Source organism: Acartia tonsa, chromosome 1, assembly GCF_053477335.1.
Source record: "Acartia tonsa isolate MP-2025a chromosome 1, ASM5347733v1, whole genome shotgun sequence".
In the NCBI taxonomy this organism is placed as follows: Eukaryota; Metazoa; Arthropoda; class Copepoda; order Calanoida; family Acartiidae; genus Acartia; species Acartia tonsa.
The window spans coordinates 4528504-4554619 of record NC_137260.1 but is presented as its reverse complement, the minus strand read 5'-3'; the positions used below and the strand labels follow the sequence as shown (position 1 = coordinate 4554619).

At 34.4% G+C, this 26116-nt stretch overlaps 2 protein-coding genes across 7 annotated transcripts in view; both read right to left on the bottom strand.

Annotated features, from left to right (window-relative positions):
- LOC145333943 (caspase-3-like) overlaps positions 1–16393 on the bottom strand; it is a 36767-nt gene extending 20374 nt beyond the window's left edge. The window contains exons 1-5 of the mRNA XM_080179239.1: positions 16289–16393; positions 15063–15188; positions 2790–2890; positions 2415–2475; positions 1730–1824 (exon numbers count right to left, since the gene is read on the bottom strand). Coding sequence (XP_080035365.1) covers positions 1730–1824; positions 2415–2475; positions 2790–2890; positions 15063–15187 — 382 coding nt within the window. The 5' untranslated portion in view covers position 15188; positions 16289–16393. The remainder of the gene's footprint in view (positions 1–1729; positions 1825–2414; positions 2476–2789; positions 2891–15062; positions 15189–16288) is intronic.
- Positions 16394–19621: 3228 nt separating this feature from the next.
- LOC145333572 (1-acyl-sn-glycerol-3-phosphate acyltransferase gamma-like) overlaps positions 19622–26116 on the bottom strand; it is a 31561-nt gene continuing 25066 nt past the window's right edge. For 4 of the 6 annotated variants that reach the window (XM_080178919.1, XM_080178767.1, XM_080178994.1 and 1 more), the window contains one exon: positions 19622–21397. In XM_080178919.1, coding sequence (XP_080035045.1) covers positions 21262–21397 — 136 coding nt within the window. In that variant the 3' untranslated portion in view covers positions 19622–21261. The remainder of the gene's footprint in view (positions 21398–26116) is intronic. The other 2 variants (XR_013884574.1, XR_013884577.1) reach the window with 2 other exon arrangements.

Below are 26116 nucleotides of genomic sequence, written 5' to 3'. Positions count from 1 at the left end.
TATCTGGCTGTATGAAGCTCGGTAACCGATGAACCGATTAAAGGGAATATAGAAACTGGTCCTGTGGTGGTTTTAGACTAGGGTTGGGACGTTACCCCCTCCAACCCATTTTTAAAATATTATATGAGGCACTAGCAGCTTCGCCCCTAGCCTCTAGGGGCTATGCCCCGAGAGGTTTAATAAAACCAATTTTTCGTAGGTATTTTAGATTTAAAAGAAAAATTTAAAAAAAAATATATGGGGGGTGGGAAATTTCCTTTTTTTTTGGGGGGGGGGGGGGTTGTCGACCCCACTATTTTAATTCTAGTTTCAAAAAGAAAAAGAAAAAAAAATTTTTTAGGGTGGGGGGGTATTTTTCATTTTTTGGGGGGTATAAACCTTCTCGAGACCTAAGAAAAGCTACCCTGTAAAGGAGAACCCGATCGGTTCAGCGTTTAGCGAGATCCCTATCTACAAAGAAACAGACATCGTTCTACTTTGTATTATAGATAATGTGATGCAACTTTCCTTAATTTTTACTCTTAAAAGGCTAGGGGCGAATCCCCTAGTTCTGTATAAAATGGCAATATGTAGGTACTTATATACTGTATATCTTTTAACAAATAATCCTCACAATCTATAGTACGCTTGCAGCAGGTATTCTCTATCATTGTTAAAGCTGGTCTGATTGTTAAAAAAATTACATTGTCTTAATGTGCATTTTTGGACTTCACTGATTTACTTTTAAAATTACTTTTTTTCTTAAAATGTCATACTGTTTTCTATATATCCATCTGAAATTAGTAACATGACCATAGCTACTTATGGAAAATTGCTTTGTATATTATGTAAGCTGGTATTAAACTACAAAATTATACCTCTTAACAATATAATTAAATTAAGGGGGGGGGGGAAGTTTTGACACATTTGCGTAAACAGTGAGTATAGGCTTTATCTTTGGACTGAGAGGATAGGTTATTAGAGATAAAATCATTCTTATATGATGAACTTCCCCCAGATTTAAGATTTTTTTGGATAGACCTCCAGGTTCCGGAGCTCCAGGCCTCCAGGTCCTCTCTGTACAGGTAAAAATTTAAAAAAAATTTTTTTTTTGAAGAGTTAAAAGTCATCTTATGAAACAAAATATGCTTTTTTTTCTTCAAATATGTGAATAACATTCAAAAATATACATATTTTGTTTCATAGGTTGACTTCTAACTCTTCAAAAAAAATTATTTTTTTTATTTTTACCTGTACAGAGAGGACCTGGAGGCCTGGAGCTCTGGAACCTGGAGGCCTATCCAAAAAATCTTAAATCTGGGGGAAGTTCATCATATAAGAATGATTTTATCCCTAATAACCTATCCTCTCAGTCCAAAGATAAAGCCTATACTCACTGTTTACGCAAATGTGTCAAAACTTCCCCCCCCCCCCCCCTTGAATGTAAAGTGGATGTATGAATTTTATAATGATTCACAAATTAAGATAATTCAGTCTCAACTACTTTGTTTTTCATTTTTTCTATCCTTAAATCATACTTAAATATACATAAGTTATAAGTACATTTAAAAAATTTCTAGACATCCAAAATTTTATAGATGTAGATTCGATTCACTAGTTGAGATACTCGTAACTATTGTTTTTTACATTTCAAAAGTTAGATACGAATTGTCTAATATTCAATGCGCTTTATATCTCTATTCCATATATCTACCTTATAATCTTTTACAGCTCCTTACAAAATAATGACCTGATATTTGATGAGGTTGAATGGGTGAGTCAGTTAGGTCCAAACTATCCGCTATGGATGGAACATTTAGAGGCGTCTTCTCGGTAAACACAGATCTAAATTAGGGCATTAATATAAAAGACAGATTCGCAGTAGGTTTTTTTTATCCGGCTGTTTTTGAAATTCAAGAAGAGTAGTTGCTTTTATGATCCTTCAGATATAAAGGCCCTGTGGAGTATAATCAGGAACTAAGGTAAGTATCGAAATATCCCGTTCCTAGTCTTAGAAAATCTCTAAATCCTCTAAAAATTGACCAATTCCCAAAGAAAAATGGTAGGGTTTCAGTCATTTCTAGGGCTAGGAACAAGATGTTTTGAAACGGATTTTAGTTCCTGATTCTACTCCTGAAGACATTTTCTTGGAGCTCCATAAAGCCATAGTTCGCAGTAATGTGTTCCTTTCATACCTAGTAATTTGGGAAAAAAATTAATGAAAATGTTCTTAATAGGGAAAAAATTGCAATATAAATGATTATTTTAAAGTGTAGAAATATAATAGAAATTATTTGAAGGCAGCAAAGGAGATGGAAATCAATGATGCTGAGTGGTAATCTCGCAAAGATAGGTACCTAAGAAGTAAGAAAATCTTTGAAATTAAAAATGAAATATAAATATTAAGGTAGGTATTTAAAAAACAGATTTTATACCCAGATAAAGATTCATCATTGTTGTTGTCATTGGAGAGTATCTCATATGCTTCTTCAAAACCTAAAACAATATCTAAGTAAAAACATAAGATTTACTCAGATTTTTAATTAACATAGAAAAGATATTCATTGCATCGTAATATGGACAGCTTTCCGAGGATTATAAATTTTAAAAAGATTGAAAATGAAGGCCCCGGGCTTACAATACTTATTTTTATTTTAATATTTGTGGAAAATTGTCTGTAATACCATGCAATACTTAATTTTTCAATATGGCTGAAACCGGTTCTAATCCTTCTGAAATTTATACTACAAAAAAGTAGCTTAGCTAGGTAACTTCTTCATACCAAATTCGAAGTTGTATTGAGAATCTACCTGCTTGTTTAAGACAGATAAGAAGACGTCTAAATGCTGTGGGCCCACGACGTTGAATTTCCAGTAAGAGATCAAGGTTGGGGTTAGTTTTCTCATCTAACCTAAAATAATAGAAAAAACTAATTTGAGAATGAGTGATGGCAGTTTTATATAATTCCTCAAAGGAAAGTTTGTATAAAATATACAATATTAAAAATAGCAGCTGCGCTCCTAGAGGCCTTTGTGCACACTGGGATTGGGATGGTTATACAAATTAAAGGGGGATGTGGAAAATAACCATTTGGGCAGGGGGGGGGGGTTTACTCGAGAACCCTTAGAGCTAGAGGGAGCTAATTTTGAATTTAAGCTTCTATGGGGCCAAAGTTACTTTTAAAATTCTCGTTTATGAAGGTATATCTTAAATACAGTATGCTACTCTCTTAGTTTTAAAGATAATTGGATGAAATCTTTTTGATTGTGTCACTAATTACCCCAAGTTTTGGTATCTTTAAAAAAAAACGGCGGCGGGACCGCCGCTCCCGCCGTCCGCCGCCGTTTTCCGCCGCCACCAAAAAAGAAATTTTTTATTGCATTTCTCGCCGAATTAGGCAATTTGGAATCATTTGAGACCATGTTATTTTTTCAAAAATTTTTCCCCTAACAAGCAACCCTGCGGGGGGTCATTTTTTTCAAATTCTCGTTTATGAAGGTATATCTTAAATACTGTATGCTACTCTCTTAGTTTTAAAGATAATTGGATGAAATCTTTTTGATTGTGTCACTAATTACCCCAAGTTTTGATTCAGTTATGTAAATAAGTATTATTTAAAAAAATCAGGTTGATATCTTTAAAAATAAGCTCAGAACTCATATTTTTAGCGTTTGGGGGGTTTTTGTGCTCCACAAGCCCTAAGAAGGAAAGTCCCAAAATGAATCTGTAATGGTTCGTTGATTCAGTTATGTTAAAAAAGTATTATTTAAAAAAAATCAGGTTGATATCTTTAAAAATAAGCTCAGAACTCATATTTTTAGCGTTTGGGGGGTTTTTGTGCTCCACAAGCCCTAAGAAGGAAAGTGCCGAAATTCAATTTTCAAAGTTTTATGTGTACATCCAGTCGTATAAGAGAGCCTACAAAAAGAATTAGGTTGATAACTATAAAAATAAGCCCACACGGCCTTCCCAAACTTGGGGTAAGGGGGGGGGGGAAGTTTGTACAGTTATAGGAAATGAAATTCAGTACTAAAGTTTGGGAGGGCCGTGTGGGTTTGTTTTTAGAGTTATCAACCTAATTCTTTTTGTGAGCTCTCTTATATGACTGGATCTACACATAAAACTTTGAAAATTGAATTTTGGGACTTTCCCTCTAGGGGCTAGTGGAGCAAAAGACCCCCCCAAACACTAAAAATTTAAGTTCTGAGCTTATTTTTAGAGATATTGAGATTATTTTTTTTTCAGAATTTGGAATCATTTGAGACCATGTTATTTTTTTCAAAAATTTTTCGCCTTACAAGCAACCCTGCGGGGGGACTTAGTCATTTTTTTCAAATTCTCGTTTATGAAGGTATATCTTAAATACAGTATGCTACTCTCTTAGTTTTAAAGATAATTGGATGAAATCTTTTTGATTGTGTCACTAAGGGGGGGGGGGAAGTTTGTACAGTTATAGGAAATGAAATTCAGTATAAAAGTTTGGGAGGGCCGTGTGGGCTTGTTTTTATAGTTATCAACCTAATTCTTTTTGTAGGCTCTCTTATATGATTGGATGTACACATAAAACTTTGAAAATTGAATTTCGGCACTTTCCTTCTTGGGGCTTGTGGAGCACAAAAACCCCCCAAACGCTAAAAATATGAGTTCTGAGCTTATTTTTAAAGATATCAACCTGATTTTTTTAAATAATACTTTTTTAACATAACTGAATCAACGAATCATTACAGATTTCATTTTGGGACTTTCCTTCTAGGGGCTTGTGGAGCAAAAGACCCCCAAAAACTAAAAATATGCGTTCTGAGCTTATTTTTAAAGATATCAACCTGATTTTTTTAAAATAATACTTTTTAACATAACTGAATCAACGAACCTTTACAGATTTCATTTTGGGACTTTCCTTCTAGGGCCTTGTGGAGCAAATGACCCCAAAAACACTAAAAATATGCGTTCTGAGTTTATTTTTAAAGATACCAACCTGATTTTTTAAAAATAATACATTTTTTAACATAACTGAATCAACGAACCATTGCAGATTTCATTTTGGGACTTTCCTTCTAGGGGCTTGTGGGGCAAAAGACCCCAAAAACACTAAAAATATGAGTTCTGATCTTATTTTTAAAGATATCAACATGATTTTTTTAAGGAAACTTTTTGAACATAACCAAACTAGGGAACAATTACATATTTTAATTTAGGACTTTCCTTCTAGGGGATTTTGGAGCAAAAGAACCACAAAACACTAAAAATATTAGTTCTGAGCTTTTTTTTAGAGACATCAACCTGATTTTTAAAAAATAATACTTCTTTAACATAACCAAACTAATAAACCATTACAGATTTCATTTTCGGACTTTCCTTCTAGGGTCTACTGGAGCAAAAGACCCCCAAAACACTAAAAATATTGGGACTTTCCTTCTAGGGGCTTGTGGAGCAAAAGAACCACAAAACACTAAAAATATTAGTTCTGACCTTATTTTTAAAGATATCAACCTGATTTTTTTAAGAACACTTTTTTAACATAATCGAACTTAGTAACTTTTACAGGTTTCATTCGATTATGTTAAAAAAGTATTATTTAAAAAAAATCAGGTTGATATCTTTAAAAATAAGCTCAGAACTCATACTTTAAGTGTTTTTGGGGATCTTTTGCTCCACAAATCACAAGAATAAAAGTCCCAAAATGAAATCTGTAATAGTTCGTTGGTTCGGTTATGTTAAAAAAGTATTATTTTTAAAAAATCAGGTTGATATCTTTAAAAATAAGCTCAGAACTCATATTTTTAGTGGTTTAAGGGTCGTTTGCTCCACAAGCCCCTAGAAGGATAGTCCCAAAATGAAATTTGTAATGGTTTGTTGATTCGGTTATGTTAAAAAAGTATTATTAAAAAAAATCAGGTTGATTCTAAAAAAAATCATCCCAATATCTTTAAAAATAAGCTTATAACTCTTATTTTTAGTGTATTGGGGGTCTTTTGCTCAACAAGCTCCTAAAAGGAAAGTCCCAAATGAAATCTGTAATGGTTCGTTGATTCGGTTATGTTAAAAAAGTATTATTTAAAAAAATCAGGTTGATATCTTTTAAAATAAGCTTAGAACTCATATTTTTAGTTTTTTGGGGGGATCTTTTGCTCCACAAGCCCCTAGAAGGAAAGTCCCAATATGAAATCTGTAATGGTTTGTTGATTCGATTATGTTAAAAAAGTATTATTTTTAAAAAATCAGGTTGATATCTTTAAAAATAAGCTCAGAACTCATATTTTTAGTGTTTGGGGGGTTTTGTGCTCCACAAGCCCCAAGATGGAAAGTCCAAAAATGAAATCTGTAATGGTTTGTTGATTCAGTTATGTTAAAAAAGTATTATTTAAAAAAATCAGGTTGATATCTTTAAAAATAAGCTCAGAACTCATATTTTTAGCGTTTGGGGGGTTTTTGTGCTTTGGAGGGTTTTTGTGCTCCACAAGCCCTAAGAAGGAAAGTGCCGAAATTCAATTTTCAAAGTTTTATGTGTACATCCAGTCGTATAAGAGAGCCTACAAAAAGAATTAGGTTGATAACTATAAAAATAAGCCCACACGGCCTTCCCAAACTTGGGTAAGGTTGATATCTTTAAAAATAAGCTCAGATTTCATGTTTTAAAGATTTCATCCAATTATCTTTAAAACAAAGAGAGTAGCATACAGTATTTAAGATATACCTTCATAAACGAGAATTTGAAAAAAATGACTAAGTCCCCCCCGCAGGGTTGCTTGTTAGGGGAAAAATTTTTGAAAAAATAACATGGTCTCAAATGATTCCAAATTCCAAACTCATATTTTTAGCGTTTGGGGGGTTTTTGTGCTCCACAAGCCCTAAAAAGGAAAGTGCCAAAATTCAATTTTCAAAGTTTTATGTGTACATCCAGTCGTATAAGAGAGCCTACAAAAAGAATTAGGTTGATAACTATAAAAATAAGCCCACACGGCCTTCCCAAACTTGGGGTAAGGGGGGGGGGGGAAGTTTGTACAGTTATAGGAAATGAAATTCAGTATAAAAGTTTGGGAAGGCCGTGTGGGCTTATTTTTATAGTTATCAACCTAATTCTTTTTGTAGGCTCTCTTATACGACTGGATGTACACATAAAACTTTGAAAATTGAATTTCGGCACTTTCCCTCTAGGGGCTAGTGGAGCAAAAGACCCCCCCAAACACTAAAAATTTAAGTTCTGAGCTTATTTTTAGAGATATTGAGATTATTTTTTTTTCAGAAACCTTTTTTAACAAAACCAAACTAAGTAATCATTGGAGATTTCATTTTTGGACTTTCCTTCTAGGGGCTTGTGGAGCAACAGACCCCCAAAAACACTAAAAATATGCGTTCTGAGCTTATTTTTAAAGATATCAACCTGATTTTTTTTAAATAAAACTTTTTTAACATAACTAGATCAACGAACCATTACAGATTTCATTTTGGGACTTTCCTTCTAGGGGCTAGTGGAGCAAAAGACCCCCCCAAACACTAAAAATTTAAGTTCTGAGCTTATTTTTAGAGATATTGAGATGATTTTTTTTGTCAGAAACCTTTTTTAACATAACCAAACTAAGTAATCATTGGAGATTTCATTTTGGGACTTTCCTTCTAGGGGCTTGTGGAGCAACAGACCCCCAAAAACACTAAAAATATGCGTTCTGAGCTTATTTTTAAAGATATCAACCTGATTCTTTTTAAATAATACTTTTTTAACATAACTGAATCAACGAACCATTACAGATTTCATTTTGGAACTTTCCTTCTAGGGGCTAGTGGAGCAAAAGACCCCCCAAACACTAAAAATTTAAGTTCTGAGCTTATTTTTAGAGATATTGGGATGATTTTTTTTAGAAACCTTTTATTACATAACCAAACTAAGTAATCATTGCAGATTTCATTTTTGGACTTCCCTTCTTGGGGCTAGTGGAGCAAAAGACCCACAAACACTAAACATTTAGGTTCTGAGCTTATTTTTAGAGATATTAAGATGTTTTTTTTCAGAAAACTTTTTTAACACAACCAAACTAAGTAATCATTGCAGATTTCATTTTGGGACTTTCCTTCTAGGGGCTTGTGGAGCAACAGACCCCCAAAAACACTAAAAATATGAGTTCTGAGCTTATTTTTAAAGATATCAACCTGATTTTTTTAAATAATACTTTTTTAACATAACCGAACTAAGAAAGCATTACAGATTTCATTTTCGGACTTTCTTTCTAGGGTCTAGTTGAGCAAAAGACCCCCAAAACACTAAAAATATGAGTTCTGACCTTATTTTTAAAGATATCAACCTGATTTTTTTTAAGAACACTTTTTTAACATGACCGAACTTGGTAACTTTTACAGATTTTTATTGTTTTAGGGTCTTTTGCTCCACTAGCTTATAGAAGGAAAGTCCCAAAATGAAATCTGTAAAAGTTACCAAGTTTGGTTATGTTAAAAAAGTGTTCTAAAAAAAAGGAAGTTGATATCTTTAAAAATAAGCTCAGAACTCATATTTTTAGTGTTTTGGGGGTCTTTTGCTCCACTAGCCCCTAGAAGGAAACTCCCAAAATGAAAGGGGGGGGGGCGAAAGTGACACTTTTTGAAACCAAAATTAAAAGTTAAAGGAACTCAACTAAAAAAAAGAGTTACAGGTCTGACATTTTGCATGGCAGTTGCTTTATAGGGGTACAATATGGAACTGTGAAGAAACGGCGGCGCAACCGCCGAAAACCGCCGAGAAAAGGCAACAAAAATTACGGCGGGAAATGGCGGTTTTCGCGGTTGCGCCGCCGTTTCTTCACAGTTCCATATTGTACCCCTATAAAGCAACTGCCATGCAAAATCTCAGACCTGTAACCCTTTTTTTAGTTGAGTTCCTTTGTTGACTCTTAGTTTTGGTTTCAAAAAGTGTCACTTTCGCCCCCCGGCCCCCCCTTTGTAATGGTTCCTTAATTCGGTTATGTTAAAAAAGTTCTTTAAAAAATCAGATTGACATTTTTAAAAATAAGCTCAGAACTCATATTTTTAGTGTTTTTGGAGTATTTTGCTCCACTAGCTCCTAGAAGGAAAGTCCCAAAATGAAGTCCCAATAAAAAATCAGGTTGATATCTTTAAAAATAAGCTCAGAATGCATATTTTTAGTGTTTTTGGGGGTCTGTTGCTCCACAAGCCACTAGAAGGAAAGTCCCAAAATGAAATCTGTAATGGTTCGTTGATTCAATTATGTTAAAAAGTATTATTTAAAAAAAATCAGGTTGATATCTTTAAAATTAAGCTCAGAACGATATTTTTGGTGTTTTTGGGGGTCTGTTGCTCCACAAGCCCCTAGAAGGAAAGTTCCAAAATGAAATCTGCAATGATTACTTAGTTTGGTTATGTTAAAAAAGGTTTCTGAAAAAAAATCATCTCAATATCTCTAAAAATAAGCTCAGAACTTAAATTTTTAGTGTTTGGGGGGGGTCTTATGCTCCACTAGCCCCTAGAAGGAAAGTCCAAAAATGAAATCTGCAATGATTACTTAGTTTGGTTATGTAATAAAAGGTTTCTAAAAAAAATCATCCCAATATCTCTAAAAATAAGCTCAGAACTTAAATTTTTAGTGTTTGGGGGGGTCTTTTGCTCCACTAGCCCCTAGAAGGAAAGTTCCAAAATGAAATCTGTAATGGTTCGTTGATTCAGTTATGTTAAAAAAGTATTATTTAAAAAGAATCAGGTTGATATCTTTAAAAATAAGCTCAGAACGCATATTTTTAGTGTTTTTGGGGGTCTGTTGCTCCACAAGCCCCTAGAAGGAAAGTCCCAAAATGAAATCTCCAATGATTACTTAGTTTGGTTATGTAAAAAAAGGTTTCTGACAAAAAAAATCATCTCAATATCTCTAAAAATAAGCTCAGAACTTAAATTTTTAGTGTTTGGGGGGGTCTTTTGCTCCACTAGCCCCTAGAAGGAAAGTCCCAAAATGAAATCTGTAATGGTTCGTTGATCTAGTTATGTTAAAAAAGTTTTATTTAAAAAAAATCAGGTTGATATCTTTAAAAATAAGCTCAGAACGCATATTTTTAGTGTTTTTGGGGGTCTGTTGCTCCACAAGCCCCTAGAAGGAAAGTCCAAAAATGAAATCTCCAATGATTACTTAGTTTGGTTTTGTTAAAAAAGGTTTCTGAAAAAAAAATAATCTCAATATCTCTAAAAATAAGCTCAGAACTTAAATTTTTAGTGTTTGGGGGGGTCTTTTGCTCCACTAGCCCCTAAAGGGAAAGTGCCGAAGTTCAATTTTCAAAGTTTTATGTGTACATCCAGTCGTATAAGAGAGCCTACAAAAAGAATTAGGTTGATAACTATAGAAATAAGCCCACACGGCCTTCCCAAACTTTTATACTGAATTTCATTTCCTATAACTGTACAAACTTCCCCCCCCCCCCCTTACCCCAAGTTTGGGAAGGCCGTGTGGGCTTATTTTTATAGTTATCAACCTAATTCTTTTTGTAGGCTCTCTTATACGACTGGATGTACACATAAAACTTTGAAAATTGAATTTCGGCACTTTCCTTTTTAGGGCTTGTGGAGCACAAAAACCCCCCAAACGCTAAAAATATGAGTTCTGAGCTTATTTTAAAAGATATCAACCTTACCCAAGTTTGGGAAGGCCGTGTGGGCTTATTTTTATAGTTATCAACCTAATTCTTTTTGTAGGCTCTCTTATACGACTGGATGTACACATAAAACTTTGAAAATTGAATTTCGGCACTTTCCTTCTTAGGGCTTGTGGAGCACAAAAACCCCCCAAACGCTAAAAATATGAGTTCTGAGCTTATTTTTAAAGATATCAACCTTACCCAAGTTTGGGAAGGCCGTGTGGGCTTATTTTTATAGTTATCAACCTAATTCTTTTTGTAGGCTCTCTTATACGACTGGATGTACACATAAAACTTTGAAAATTGAATTTCGGCACTTTCCTTCTTAGGGCTTGTGGAGCACAAAAACCCCCCAAACGCTAAAAATATGAGTTCTGAGCTTATTTTTAAAGATATCAACCTGATTTTTTTTAAATAATACTTTTATAACATAACTGAATCAACGAACCATTACAGATTCATTTTGGGACTTTCCTTCTTAGGGCTTGTGGAGCACAAAAACCCCCCAAACGCTAAAAATATGAGTTCTGAGCTTATTTTTAAAGATATCAACCTGATTTTTTTAAAATAATACTTTTTTAACATAACTGAATCAACGAACCATTACAGATTCATTTTGGGACTTTCCTTCTTAGGGCTTGTGGAGCACAAACACCCCCCAAACGCTAAAAATATGAGTTCTGAGCTTATTTTTAAAGATATCAACCTGATTTTTTTAAATAATACTTTTTAACATAACTGAATCAAAACTTGGGGTAATTAGTGACACAATCAAAAAGATTTCATCCAATTATCTTTAAAACTAAGAGAGTAGCATACAGTATTTAAGATATACCTTCATAAACGAGAATTTGAAAAAAATGACTAAGTCCCCCCCGCAGGGTTGCTTGTTAGGGGAAAAATTTTTGAAAAAATAACATGGTCTCAAATGATTCCAAAATGCCTAGGTAATTCGGCGAGAAATGCAATAAAAAATTTCTTTTTTGGTGGCGGCGGAAAACGGCGGCGGACGGCGGGAGCGGCGGTCCCGCCGCCGTTTTTTTTTAAAGATACCAAAACTTGGGGTAATTAGTGACACAATCAAAAAGATTTCATCCAATTATCTTTAAAACTAAGAGAGTAGCATACAGTATTTAAGATATACCTTCATAAACGAGAATTTGAAAAAAATGACTAAGTCCCCCCCGCAGGGTTGCTTGTTAGGGGAAAAATTTTTGAAAAAATAACATGGTCTCAAATGATTCCAAATTGCCTAATTCGGCGAGAAATGCAATAAAAAATTTCTTTTTTGGTGGCGGCGGAAAACGGCGGCGGACGGCGGGAGCGGCGGTCCCGCCGCCGTTTTTTTTTAAAGATACCAAAACTTGGTTAATTAGTGACACAATCAAAAAGATTTCATCCAATTATCTTTAAAACTAAGAGAGTAGCATACTGTATTTAAGATATACCTTCATAAACGAGAATTTGAAAAAAATGACTAAGTCCCCCCGCAGGGTTGCTTGTAAGGCGAAAAATTTTTGAAAAAAATAACATGGTCTCAAATGATTCCAAATTCTGAAAAAAAAATAATCTCAATATCTCTAAAAATAAGCTCAGAACTTAAATTTTTAGTGTTTGGGGGGGTCTTTTGCTCCACTAGCCCCTAGAGGGAAAGTCCCAAAATTCAATTTTCAAAGTTTTATGTGTAGATCCAGTCATATAAGAGAGCTCACAAAAAGAATTAGGTTGATAACTCTAAAAACAAACCCACACGGCCCTCCCAAACTTTAGTACTGAATTTCATTTCCTATAACTGTACAAACTTCCCCCCCCCCCCCTTACCCCAAGTTTGGGAAGGCCGTGTGGGCTTATTTTTATAGTTATCAACCTAATTCTTTTTGTAGGCTCTCTTATACGACTGGATGTACACATAAAACTTTGAAAATTGAATTTCGGCACTTTCCTTCTTAGGGCTTGTGGAGCACAAAAACCCCCCAAACGCTAAAAATATGAGTTCTGAGCTTATTTTTAAAGATATCAACCTGATTTTTTTTAAATAATACTTTTTTAACATAACTGAATCAACGAACCATTACAGATTCATTTTGGGACTTTCCTTCTTAGGGCTTGTGGAGCACAAAAAACCCCCAAACGCTAAAAATATGAGTTCTGAGCTTATTTTTAAAGATATCAACCTGATTTTTTTAAATAATACTTTTTAACATAACTGAATCAAAACTTGGGGTAATTAGTGACACAATCAAAAAGATTTCATCCAATTATCTTTAAAACTAAGAGAGTAGCATACAGTATTTAAGATATACCTTCATAAACGAGAATTTGAAAAAAATGACTAAGTCCCCCCCGCAGGGTTGCTTGTTAGGGGAAAAATTTTTGAAAAAATAACATGGTCTCAAATGATTCCAAAATGCCTAATTCGGCGAGAAATGCAATAAAAAATTTCTTTTTTGGTGGCGGCGGAAAACGGCGGCGGACGGCGGGAGCGGCGGTCCCGCCGCCGTTTTTTTTTTTTTTTAACGTGGTTCTTTTGCTCCAAAATCCCCTAGAAGGAAAGTCCTAAATTAAAATATGTAATTGTTCCCTAGTTTGGTTATGTTCAAAAAGTTTCCTTAAAAAAATCAGGTTGATATCTTTAAAAATAAGATCAGAACTCATATTTTTAGTGTTTTTGGGGTCTTTTGCCCCACAAGCCCCTAGAAGGAAAGTCCCAAAATGAAATCTGCAATGGTTCGTTGATTCAGTTATGTTAAAAAATGTATTATTTTAAAAAAATCAGGTTGGTATCTTTAAAAATAAACTCAGAACGCATATTTTTAGTGTTTTTGGGGTCATTTGCTCCACAAGGCCCTAGAAGGAAAGTCCCAAAATGAAATCTGTAAAGGTTCGTTGATTCAGTTATGTTAAAAAGTATTATTTTAAAAAAATCAGGTTGATATCTTTAAAAATAAGCTCAGAACGCATATTTTTAGTTTTTGGGGGTCTTTTGCTCCACAAGCCCCTAGAAGGAAAGTCCCAAAATGAAATCTGTAATGATTCGTTGATTCAGTTATGTTAAAAAAGTATTATTTAAAAAAATCAGGTTGATATCTTTAAAAATAAGCTCAGAACTCATATTTTTAGCGTTTGGGGGGTTTTTGTGCTCCACAAGCCCCAAGAAGGAAAGTGCCGAAATTCAATTTTCAAAGTTTTATGTGTACATCCAATCATATAAGAGAGCCTACAAAAAGAATTAGGTTGATAACTATAAAAACAAGCCCACACGGCCCTCCCAAACTTTTATACTGAATTTCATTTCCTATAACTGTACAAACTTCCCCCCCCCCCCCCTTAGTGACACAATCAAAAAGATTTCATCCAATTATCTTTAAAACTAAGAGAGTAGCATACTGTATTTAAGATATACCTTCATAAACGAGAATTTGAAAAAAATGACTAAGTCCCCCCGCAGGGTTGCTTGTTAGGGGAAAAATTTTTGAAAAAATAACATGGTCTCAAATGATTCCAAATTGCCTAATTCGGCGAGAAATGCAATAAAAAATTTCTTTTATGGTGGCGGCGGAAAACGGCGGCGGACGGCGGGAGCGGCGGTCCCGCCGCCGTTTTTTTTTAAAGATACCAAAACTTGGGGTAATTAGTGACACAATCAAAAAGATTTCATCCAATTATCTTTAAAACTAAGAGAGTAGCATACTGTATTTAAGATATACCTTCATAAACGAGAATTTGAAAAAAATGACTAAGTCCCCCCGCAGGGTTGCTTGTAAGGCGAAAAATTTTTGAAAAAAATAACATGGTCTCAAATGATTCCAAATTGCCTAATTCGGCGAGAAATGCAATAAAAAAAATTTTTACCCCCCCCCCCCAAAAAAAAATTTTTTTGGGGGGGGGTGGGGGGTCGACGATAATTTTAAAAGTAACTTTGGCCCCATAGAAGCTTAAATCCAAAATTAGCTCCCTCTAGCTCTAAGGGTTCTCGAGTAAACCCCCCCCCCCCTGCCCAAATGGTTATTTTCCACATCCCCCTTTTAGTTTTAAAAATAAACTATAATAAATTTAGATGTATAACCAGACAACTACCTGGATCTATATTTCCGACGCTATTGATTGATTGACCCAATTGAAAGTCGACACAGGGTCCTCGGGGTAGGGACATACAGTTATTTAACCCCTTCAGCCTCTATTGTTTTTATCTAATGTTTTAAAAAGAATGTTTTTTAAAAATCTTTTGAGGGGTTAATATCTTTAATTGTTTTTCTTTTTCATTTCAGAGGGTGGAGTTTCTCCTATGTTATATCCTTCCCAGGAACTATTAGAATCTTCACTGTAAAGGAAACCCTATCAGCCCAGTGGTTTGCAAGATCTTACTGCACTACTGTAGACACACACACACACATACAGACAAACATATATCCAGTTACTTTAGTATGTAGAATTGTTGAAAATAAAATATAATGTTACCTTTTTAGATGCGTAGGTGGAAATATTCTAAGATAGTCTAGGTGTGGACGCATACACTCATAGTCTATTGTCTTCACCAAAGAACTCAGGTTTCTGGTTATCAACTCTTTATGCTTCGCCTCCATCCTTAATTAGAATTAAAATTGGTTTCTATATTTTTACAAAAAAAAAGACAGTTAGGTAACTATTTTTATTAATAAGGACAGAAAAATACAAAAAAAAATAATAAAGAGAGGGGTAGTTTTCTGGTAAAATCCGTAAAGGTTATGTGTTATAAGTTAAAAACAGTAGTAGAAAGATAAAAATTGATGTTAACTTTTCCAAAAAAATTGTTTGTCTAATTGTTTGCCTTAAAACACACACCTTTGCGGATTCTACCAGAAACCTACCCCTCTCTTCTTAAATTCGAGTCTTAAAAACTCCTAAGAACAGTTGATCAATACCTATAGGTAGCAAAGACAGTGATCCAGCAAATTAATCCAACTTAAAAATGACGAATATTTGGATGATTTGCAGTGGGTTAATGTGATTTTGGGATGTTAACAAATACAAGTGGGTATAAAAGGGATAAGATTTTTTATATAGATGATAAAAATCCTTCACTTAAAAGTTATGGCCAGAATTTACAGGGTGTCGGAGCCGTATAATTTTGATGCGGCTCCGGCTCCGCGGAGCCGTATTTGGAAATACGGCTAGGGCTCCAGCTCCTACCTTAAAATTAATATATCAATTTTTTTCATTATTGAATTTGATAAAATAAAAAAAATAATATAAAATATTTTGCTTTTATTTGATTAAAGCTATATAAAAGTAGAAGGATGTGTGTCTATTTGTTAAGTAACAATAGTTTTTCAGTTTATTATATGGAAATAGACCGTTGCCAAATTATAATATTACTTTAAAAAATCATTTTTAGCTAATCCGGAGCCGGAGCCGTTTTTAACAAAAAATACGGCTCCGGCTCCACCAAAAATGTTGCTGCTCCCGGCTCCGGAACACTGGCCAGAAATCTAGTTCCTTGTCCACGAGAAATGTGGTTTTTAATTGACGTAGAATGACATTTCCCTCAAAATGCCTTGCGAGCACAGAATCCCCTTCTACCATCTAGTTTCTTCATACCTAAAACTTCTGCGGTAGCACCTAACTGTACCCTACATAACAAAACCTAACCTTACCTTAGGTAATCCTTGTTATAGAGTAGCTGAGCTAAAAATAAAACCTTTTACCTTTATCAAATAAAAATCTAGTCACAGTATATACAACTTAAAGTCTTCTTTTATGCATTTTGCATGTGGATAATATATCTGAATAAAGTTGTATGTATATTAATGTTGACTACACTAAAGAGATTAATAATCATATTTGTGAACTTTTGTTTGTTTAATTGTACAGCAGGGGTGTATATTCTTCACAAAATTCATTTTTTTCCTCTGCTGCAAATTTAAAACAAAAAAAATTCCCCGCCTAGTTTTTACCAGCAATGGAAAAATGGAAAAAATTTTTCAGAGCTCTATTTATTCCTATTATCCCCACATATTTTTTTAGTTTTTTACACCAAAGAGGAGAGAAAAATGGAAAAAAATGCTTTCAGTTCTCTTAATTTTTACATTTTTTTCCACCAACCACATATTTTCTATTTTTTTTTTACCAACCCTTTAGCTGGGTCAAATTTGCAGAATATACGCCCCTGTTGTACACATAATGGGATAGGAATGTAATTCACTTTTATTAGATAGGTACTGTTTTAGAGTTTACATGGTTTAGGTTTTGTGATTAATGAAAAGGGATGCTAAGAACTGAACAGACGTACAAGGTAAGTTAGATGATCATGGTAAAAAAATCTTGTAAAGAACATCCAAATAAATTACATTTCATTAATGGAAATATAAATTAAATATGAAAGGAGAGACATTGTGAGTTATGGTAGCTTCGCCGTTTTAAAGTCAGGTAATTAAACTCCTTCTGTAGATTTTGACATTAGGTATTAGATTGGAACAAACCAATCAGAATTTTAAAAAGTACCCAAAATATTTGAGTCAATGATTAAGACAAAGTAATTAAATACTTTGGGTACCAGTGTAATTTACAGTCAACTGTTCCCTCCCAACAAAACCTAGCATGTAATCCTTTTGTAAATACTTATTTCTTTATCCGTGGCAAACTACCTTATCTTCATTTATATGTAAAAAAAAAATATATTTTCATTCATATTCTTATCTTCTAGTTTATGTTAAAACAATGAAAAAGCGCGGGTTATTTTAGTGTAACTAAGAGGATAAATTTGTTTGTAGTAAAAATTCAAAAAAAGATTACAATACAAATATTTTATTTTATAGAAAAATATTAACACGGATGACTTCCAAAGCACAAAAAATCATGAATAGATAAATCAGCGTTGTGGAGCGGAGCCGTGGAGCCGTAATTTTCGTTAAAAATCGGCTCCGGCCCCGAATCAGCTAATAAAAAAAAGAGATTTTTTATTAATTAAATATAATTTGGTAACTCTGTTTTGTCATGTGAAAATGCCCCTTTTAAGTTTTTCAAGTCCATTTTTAACAAAAATTAAAATTTTAAAACTTTCAAAAGTCAAAAATAGACATGGGAAAAAAATATGTTGAGTTTATCTTGATTTTAAGTCGGAGCCGAAGCCAAATCCACAGGCGGATACGCGGAGCCGGAGCCGCACCAAAATCAAACGGCTCCGCAACGCTGGGATAAATGAAAAAAGAGAGTTATAAAGCAGTTTTACAGTAGTCATAAAAAAGAGAGAGAAAGAAAAAGAGAAATATCTACTAGTCAACCAATACCTACCTACATTTAAAAAAAAACGAAAACTACACAGTACACATATCAATTTAGAAAAATCTTCGTGGAAAGACCGTCAGGCTGACGGACAAAGTAAGTTGCACAAATAGATGGTTCTTTACTTAAATATCGGGCAGCATTCTGTTTTCATCAGCAGCCAAGAAAATCTTATTTCCATCAACCATAGCGTTACGGACAGACAGACTGATAAAATGAATTATATAGTAGCTTCGATCGCTCCTTAAATTAGTTATAATAAAAAAAATACAAATCTAATTACCTATAAATTTACTATGAAAATATGTCAAAAAGAAAGTCTCTAAATATAGCTGACTTTACTTTCTAAAAAGTTCGCCAAATACGCAGAATCCGTTTTCTATGGCTACAGACACAGAAAGAGAGACCCCCACTTATGTTAGAAACCAGTTTCTAACCATACAAAACATATATCTATCTATTCATCTAAAGCTGTATGTATATAATTTTCAACCTGCCTCCCTAAGCAGAATTGATAGCCTCAACCCTCCCCTTTCCGTCAAACAGGCGAAAAGGGGGGTTAAACAATGAGGGGAGCTAAAATTGGGGTGGTGACGAAATAAGGGGTGCTCCCCAAATCAATATGACTCATCTAAAAAAATAATTTTTCATGTTTTGTAAAAGAGAAATATTAAATAAATGCAAAAAATTCAAATAAATGACTTAATAGTATAGCAAATTATTAGAATTGCGACAAATGATGATATTTCAACTGTAACCTGTCCTAATGTTTGTAAACAAGACTGAACTTGACTAAGATCAGCTGTTAATAATAGAGAGGTGCGAATATTTATGTAAATGCCGCACTACACTATCTACCCACATAGAGAGGTCGCATAAGGTTTCATTACACTATTTTTTAGTTTATTTCCCTCCATTTATTTTTCAATGACCTTTTTCGTCTGATTCTAAATTATTTTCTATCGCAATGACCTTCTGCCAACTCTCATTTGGGTCTTTGAAAATCAACCAATGATGTCGTGAATATATAACGCATCCAAGTAGCAAAAGGTCATTAGAAAATTGGAGGAGGTAGTTTGGTTATCCAATCCATCTGTTCTAAAGATCTTTTATTTTGATGAGCTAGAGACATTGGGATGTGCTGAATAGATGTATAACCCAGACAACTACTTGGCCCTTAATGGGAACCTTTTTCGTCAGCTACCTAATTGTTTTCTGCTTTTTGGTAGCGACTTTGCTGTGTTTACTGTTAATATTTCTGACGCTATTGGCTGATATTCAAAGACCAATTGAGAGACGTCTCGGGGTCCTCACACCCTGGGTAAATTACATATAGCTCGTGACCCTATATTCTTTTACTTTAATTAGAGAGAGAAAGAGAGAGAAAGAGAGAGAGAGAGAGAGAGAGAGAGAGAGAGAGAGAGAGAGTGAGAGTGAGAGTGAGAGTGAGAGAGAGAGAGAGAGTGAGAGAGAGAGAGAGTGAGAGAGAGAGAGAGAGGGGACAATGGGCTGTTAATCAACTAGTCCCCAAAGCTTTATAATAACGTTTTCATATACTTTGGCTTAACAACTTTTGTGACTTTAGTGAATTTTGATTGATTGATTCATTAAGTTAAGTGTTCAAACGTTTCAACCACAAAATTATATCTACAGAAGGGCAAATTTTGTGTATCATCTCATTAAAGATGAACATCAATTTATCCGACATTGTCTAATTATTTAGATCTCTGAGCTGCAATACTATTGAATACTTCAACTTTAATTTAAAACAAACTTTATTTAACAAATGAATAAAAATGCAAACAAAAATTAACAACAAAGAAATGTTAAAAAATTAAGGTGCACTTCAAATCCATTGAACAATTTTCATATTGTTTTAATTATTTCAGAGGATTTTTTTCATATAAAATTATTTAAAATATAAAATAGGTTTTATAACACAGATTTTTATTTAAAATTAAAGGACTACTTACGTTTTTTAAGAGCTCTGAGTTGCAAGGAAACCTTATCATTAAAATTACTAAAATGCATTTTTGAAAGAATTGCTTTTAAACGTAACTTTAATAGCATTAAAAAAACAGACAAAATATTTAATATAACATATTTTAGTAATACACAATTTTACAACATTTATTAAAAACAAACCTAATGAACATTGATTTGTATTAATGTTTTGTACATTTTATTTTGTCCTAAGTTAAATAAATGTACAAAACACTAATAACAAACATTGTTCATTAAAAAAACGGTAACTCTAAGAAGAAAGTGAAAATAGAACTATTTTTGATTAGTATTTTTTTGGTGTGAATTAAATAAAACGCCTGTAACCGGGTAAATAGTTAATTATCGCATCGTATTATAGACAGCTTTCCGCAGATATTTAAATAAAAAATATTTGATTAAACCAGTTTTGTTATTCCCGAGGAACCGAAGGCCTGGGTAAACAAAACTGGTTTTTATTTTATGATTTTTATTAAAATATTCGTGGAAAATTGTCTGCAATATGATGCTATACATGATTTTTAAGTATGGCTAAGAAACGGTTCTAATCCAGCGGATATAGATAGATATATATATATAAATCGGTTTCGAAGCCATACTGGAAAACACTTGACGATTGAGTATCAAAAGCGAATGTGAAAAAAGGCGAGTTGCAGAGGCGAAAGGCGGAGGAACTTGCTAGATTCGAACCCCCCACCTTAGGTGACTAGTGTAAATATATGACCATGAAAAACACGAATCATTAGGGAAAGGATAATTAATCTAAAATTATTTTTGTCCAACATATTCTTTTAGAACTTAATCTCCCTTTCCCACATTTAAATATACATACATACTGACTAATTTGATTAAAAGGATTTTCAAAGATTTTGTATCTAAAAAAAAATCTTCCAAATAAAATACAAAATCTTTAAAATTCCAAATCAGAATGAATAATTAGGATCTGATACTACAGTCTATGGTAAAAAATGTTTCTGGAAACGAATGTCCTAAAAGTCTAAGAGTATTAAGGCTGATGCCGGTCAATCTATTGAATGTGTACATATTATGTTCGTACATCTTTATAACCGGAATAAGAAGTCCTAAAATTGATATTAATAGATCAAAAAGCAAACAGATTGCACCTAGCAAGAGAAAAAAAAAATTTACATAAAATAAATCTTTTTAAGCTTTTATATGTAGTCAGTGAAAAAACTGCCATTCCAGTTTATTTATCTAGATTCTTTATTTGACTGGTTGCAACATTCAGTTTATTTAGCCGCTGCACTAGCAGACAGCCTTTAAAGATCTCGGTCTTTTTTTTTTTGAAAGGGTCTATTCCAATAACATTTTACCGTGAACTGTACAAGATCCTTTTTTTTCCTGTAAAAATATTCCTTGTTACTAGCATTTTTATTTATTCTTTCTTTTTATCATCTGAGGAGGTGGTAGACTTCTTAGCCCCGTAGCTGGAGCTCTTGCTGATCTTGGTGATGTTGATGAACTTTCTCATGGCGAACCAAGCCAGCCCAAGCATTAACACAAGTACCAATCTACAAAAAAAAGAGAGTGAAAAATTTTAAAAATTAACTGTAAGAATAATTTACTGCTCATCTCTCGGCGATTTAGAAAAACACACACAACAGAAATATACATATTTTTAGTAGCGAAGCTACTCTATAATTTGAAATGTCCGTCTGTCCGCATGTCCGTATGAAACGTTTAGGGGGGTAATCGAGGTTTTCTCGGCTCCTTTTCAAGATAGACGCCTGAAATTTTCAGGGATTAAATAAGTTCCCATTCTTCATATTTTCACCAAGTTTTATTAAGATATGTCAATTAATTGGGGTGCAAGATCGATTCCTAGATTTTTAAATTTTCATGAAGTCTAAAATTTTCAAGGGTTAAATATAATCAAATTCTGTACAGTTCTTTAAAGTTTCATTGAGATTTGCTTATTGGTTGGGGTGCTAGATCGATTCCTAGTTTTTATACTGTTCAAGGTTTTTTCAACTCCTAGTCTAGATAGACAGTTGAATTTTTCAGGGATTGAATAAGTTTACTTTAAACATATTTCCTCAAAGTTTCATTAAGATTCACTTATTGGTTGTGGTGCTAGATCAATTCCTAGATTTCTACATTATAAATCATTGAAAGGTTTAGTGATTTAATTTTAATTTTATATTACACGGCTCTATAGTTCATCCATAATTTTTTAGCTTCGCTACTCGTGGATGATCCTTCATCTAAAAACATTTTTGAAGGGTAAAAACCAAAAAAGTAACATGATATTTACCTTGTAATAATACCACCAGTAAGAAGTATATATATCAGGGGTATGATAACACAGGTGTTCAAGGTTATTATAGATATATTTACCTTAGTTTAGTTTAGTTTAGTTCAGAGAGTCGGGCTGAGAACACGCATTTAGCAAGCTCTCCCCCGCCCTACCCCATGTGTTAAGCTCAGTTCTACCTTCCCCCTCTCTCTCAACTAGTTCCCCTCTCCCCACTGCCCGTGGTCACTCCGCAGTTGGAGGAAAGGGAAGACACTGTAGCCAGAGGGCACCTCGTATTTAGGCCTGGCAATGTGTATGTGTTAACGTATCGGTCAATTGTTAACACAAAAAAGTGAAAATAAAACATTAATGTATCAAAAGTTTTCTTTTTAACTTATGTGTAACCTAATCGCTTTAATTTAATGAACAATTTTTGGTGAAAACACTCTCAAATTTTTTGATAATTTTATGATAATTTATCGGTCTGGCAACATTTTACCGGCGCAAAGTACTCCCGACAAATAAGCTCTCCCATTGGCTAACATTTTTTTGCGTCCCACCATTGGTCAGCTGACCCACACTCACTCAGCACCCTCGGTTCCGCCATCTTCACTTCATCATGGCCTGTAGTACGTGTGACAACCCAGAATATTGGTCAAAGTTTAAAACAAATTTGGACGCTGCTTTGGATGTTAAGTTCAAAGAATACGATGCGAATATAGCTAAGGTAAGGGATGAGCTTATTCATAGTACTTTTGCCAGTCATAAAACCGAAATAAACGATATTAAATTGAGAGTCTCAGATTTAAATGTTAAAATTCAATCTATAGAAGGTATAGAAAATTTCGTAGATGCTAAATCTGTTGCAAGTGAACAAAAAGCGATTAGGACCAAGATTACACAACAAAAAGACTATCTAAACTCTGTCGAATCGTCGAGAGAAAATTTCGTCAAATTTCAACTTCTACAAAACTCGATAAGAGAGCAAAGGTGTCGCGATTGGAGTTGTAGAATAGTGAATTTTCAGCAGCCGTGGAGCCGTGAAAATATTACAGAGTTTATCATATTTAGAAACATTATAAGGCCCACCCTTGAAGCCGCTCTTAAACGTGGGGAATTAGAATATATTCCCTCACATTTTTGTGATATCGTCGAGCGTGCCCATATGCTCCCATATACAAAGGGCCAGATCCCCGTTTTTATTTTTCGTTTTATGTCTAGATCCTACCTCGACGCGTGGATGAACAATAAGAAGGCTGTGCTTGACCGTTACAACGCCGAGATCAAGAGGTTCAATCCCAGGAACAACGCGTCACCGGTCCCGTTCTTCCCCAATAGGTTAGTCCAGGCGAAGCAAGATATGTCCGACCTCAACAGGAAGACCATGACCTTTGTATATGCCACAAACCAGATTTCGAGGGCCAAAGTCGCTGGCCAACATGTCCAATTTCAGCTCAAGAACGGCAGCCGCTGGATACGCTGCCTTAACCCATTTGGCAAAGACCTGAAGGAAATGGCCCAACCCATACCTGGAAGCGAGGATTTTTTTCTGTCGGAGGCACCGCCTATCCTTTGTTTCAACAAGCTAGCGCCTGAGGAGAGGAAAACATTCTTCTCTAATCAGGCTGACTTAACAGAGGATGACTTCCCAAGACAGTTTAGTACGATCACAGCCCACCCTTCCAGCACGATTCAACATAATTTAACGTCTGCCCCTGCCCCAGCTCTTGGGGACCTAGCTGTGTTTCCTCCCATAGACTCTGCTGCAACCGTCGCAACCGCCGCACATACAGCCGTTGCACCAGCCGCACAGCCCACACAGTCAGTACCTGCCGCCGTCGCATCCGCCGCCGCCGCTACCGCTGTTTTCAATGCCGCACCTGCCGCCGCGCTCACCGCCGCACCTGCCGCCGTGACCGCCGCCGCATCTGCCGCCACGTCTGCCGCACTTGCCGCCGTGTCTGTCGCCGTACCTGCAGCATCTATTGCCGCACCTACCGCCACACACACCGCCGCACTTGCCGCCACGTCTGCCGCATCTGCCGCATCTACACCTGTCGTTGACTCAGCACCTTCTGATCCTGTTGCCCCTGTCGTTGACTCAGCACCTTCTGATCCTGTGGCCACGAGGGCCAAAGCTAGAGACACCGCCAACAAAGCTAAGCAAAGCAAAGCAACAAAGGCGGTAATCACATCATGAAGTTAAGTATCTTATACGACGGAAAAAAAGGTACCTAACAAAAAATTATTATCATCATTTTTAAAATCATTTCCAAAGTGATTTATTTTCGAAAAAATGAATGTTTTGTATCCACGTAAACTCTATAATATTATAATTTTTTTTTATTAATATATATTACCTAACTTGTTAGAACGCCCACATCGCATATTAATTTCAATCTATTTTTCTTTTCTGCTGATTAGCATATAAAATACATGGAACTTGTATGAGAATGAGTAGGGGGAACTAAACTAGCTTGAAATGTGTTGCCACCCCCAACACACACATAAACTAAACGCTATCGGAATAACCATAGTAAATATGGTAATTTTTTTCGCTTTAACGATAATATATTGTATATTAACTATTTTTATTTGTCCACTAATATCTACTGTGTTTCAGATGTCCATACTTGATGTTAAGACGATTCCTCCTGCGGTGCTCCTGGACCAGCTCTACTATGACAAACCTCCCTAATGATCAGATTAACCAGGATTACGGTAACTTAAACGATAACATTGGTCTAAATCTTATGAATCCGATTTACGGCGACTACTTTAACGATTTTGAGAATGAATTCGGAATAAATTGCGTTTTTTCAAGTGAACAAGGTATCGTACAGAAACTGAAAACATTCAATGAAAACCTTCTCAATATTTTTAGTATTAATTGTCAGTCATTACATTCTAAATACAATGATATTGTCTCCACTGTAGACTTCTTTAGGCAACATGATATCCACTTAAATGTTCTGTGTTTTCAAGAATTATGGCTAAATAAGGATGTAAACATGGATTGCTATGGGATTAATAATTATGATTGGCATGTTAAACTCCGCACAAAAAGTAGGGGGGGAGGGGTGGGTATTCTAGTAAGCAAATATTATAAAGTAGATAAACTATTTGATAAATTTTCATTTAAAGAAAATATTCTTGAATCTATTTGCTTAAAAATTTCCCACAATGGACTAAAGTTTTGCTTACTAAACTGTTATCGGCCACCCAATCAGAATAATGCTGAAATAGAAGAATTTTTTGAACTTTTTTTAGACCTGATTGATAGAATAGCAGCTTTAAGCATACCATACTTCATTGTGGGAGATTTCAATTTTGATCTTTTCAAAATAAATAATATAAATAGCAACTCCATGAGAATTATTGAGTCTTTTTCTTTTAACGGTATCATAAATACCGTTACCAGAGCTACTAGAGTAACTAGAACCACAGCAACCCTCCTTGATTTATTCGGGGTAGGTAACTTTATTCAAAACCTAATGTCTTCCTTTGTTTTAACATCAAAAATCTCCGATCACTTGCCAATTATTAATTCATTCCGAATAGACAAAGTAAATAAACCCAAACCTCCAGATTTCTTTGAAAAAAGAGAATTGAATGATGAAAACTTTGATGCCTTAAACTATGCACTCTACCACACTAACTGGAATCACGTTTTAAGTCAAGACAACACAAACATTGCTTATGATAACTTTATTTCAACCTTTTTGAGACTTTATAATGAAAAGTGTCCAGTTAGGAAAAAACGAAAAAACAAACGTACCCAGCCCCAGCAGCCTTTCATGTCAGATTATTTATTGCGTTGTAGATTGCATAGAGATATTTTGTACAGCAACTTTTTAAATGACAAAACAATTGAAAATGAAAGTATTTACAATGTCTATAGGAATAATTACAATAGGCAAGTGAGAAGAGCAAAAATTGAATATTACAGAAAACAAATAAGAGATGCAAACGGGGATGGGAAAAAACTCTGGAA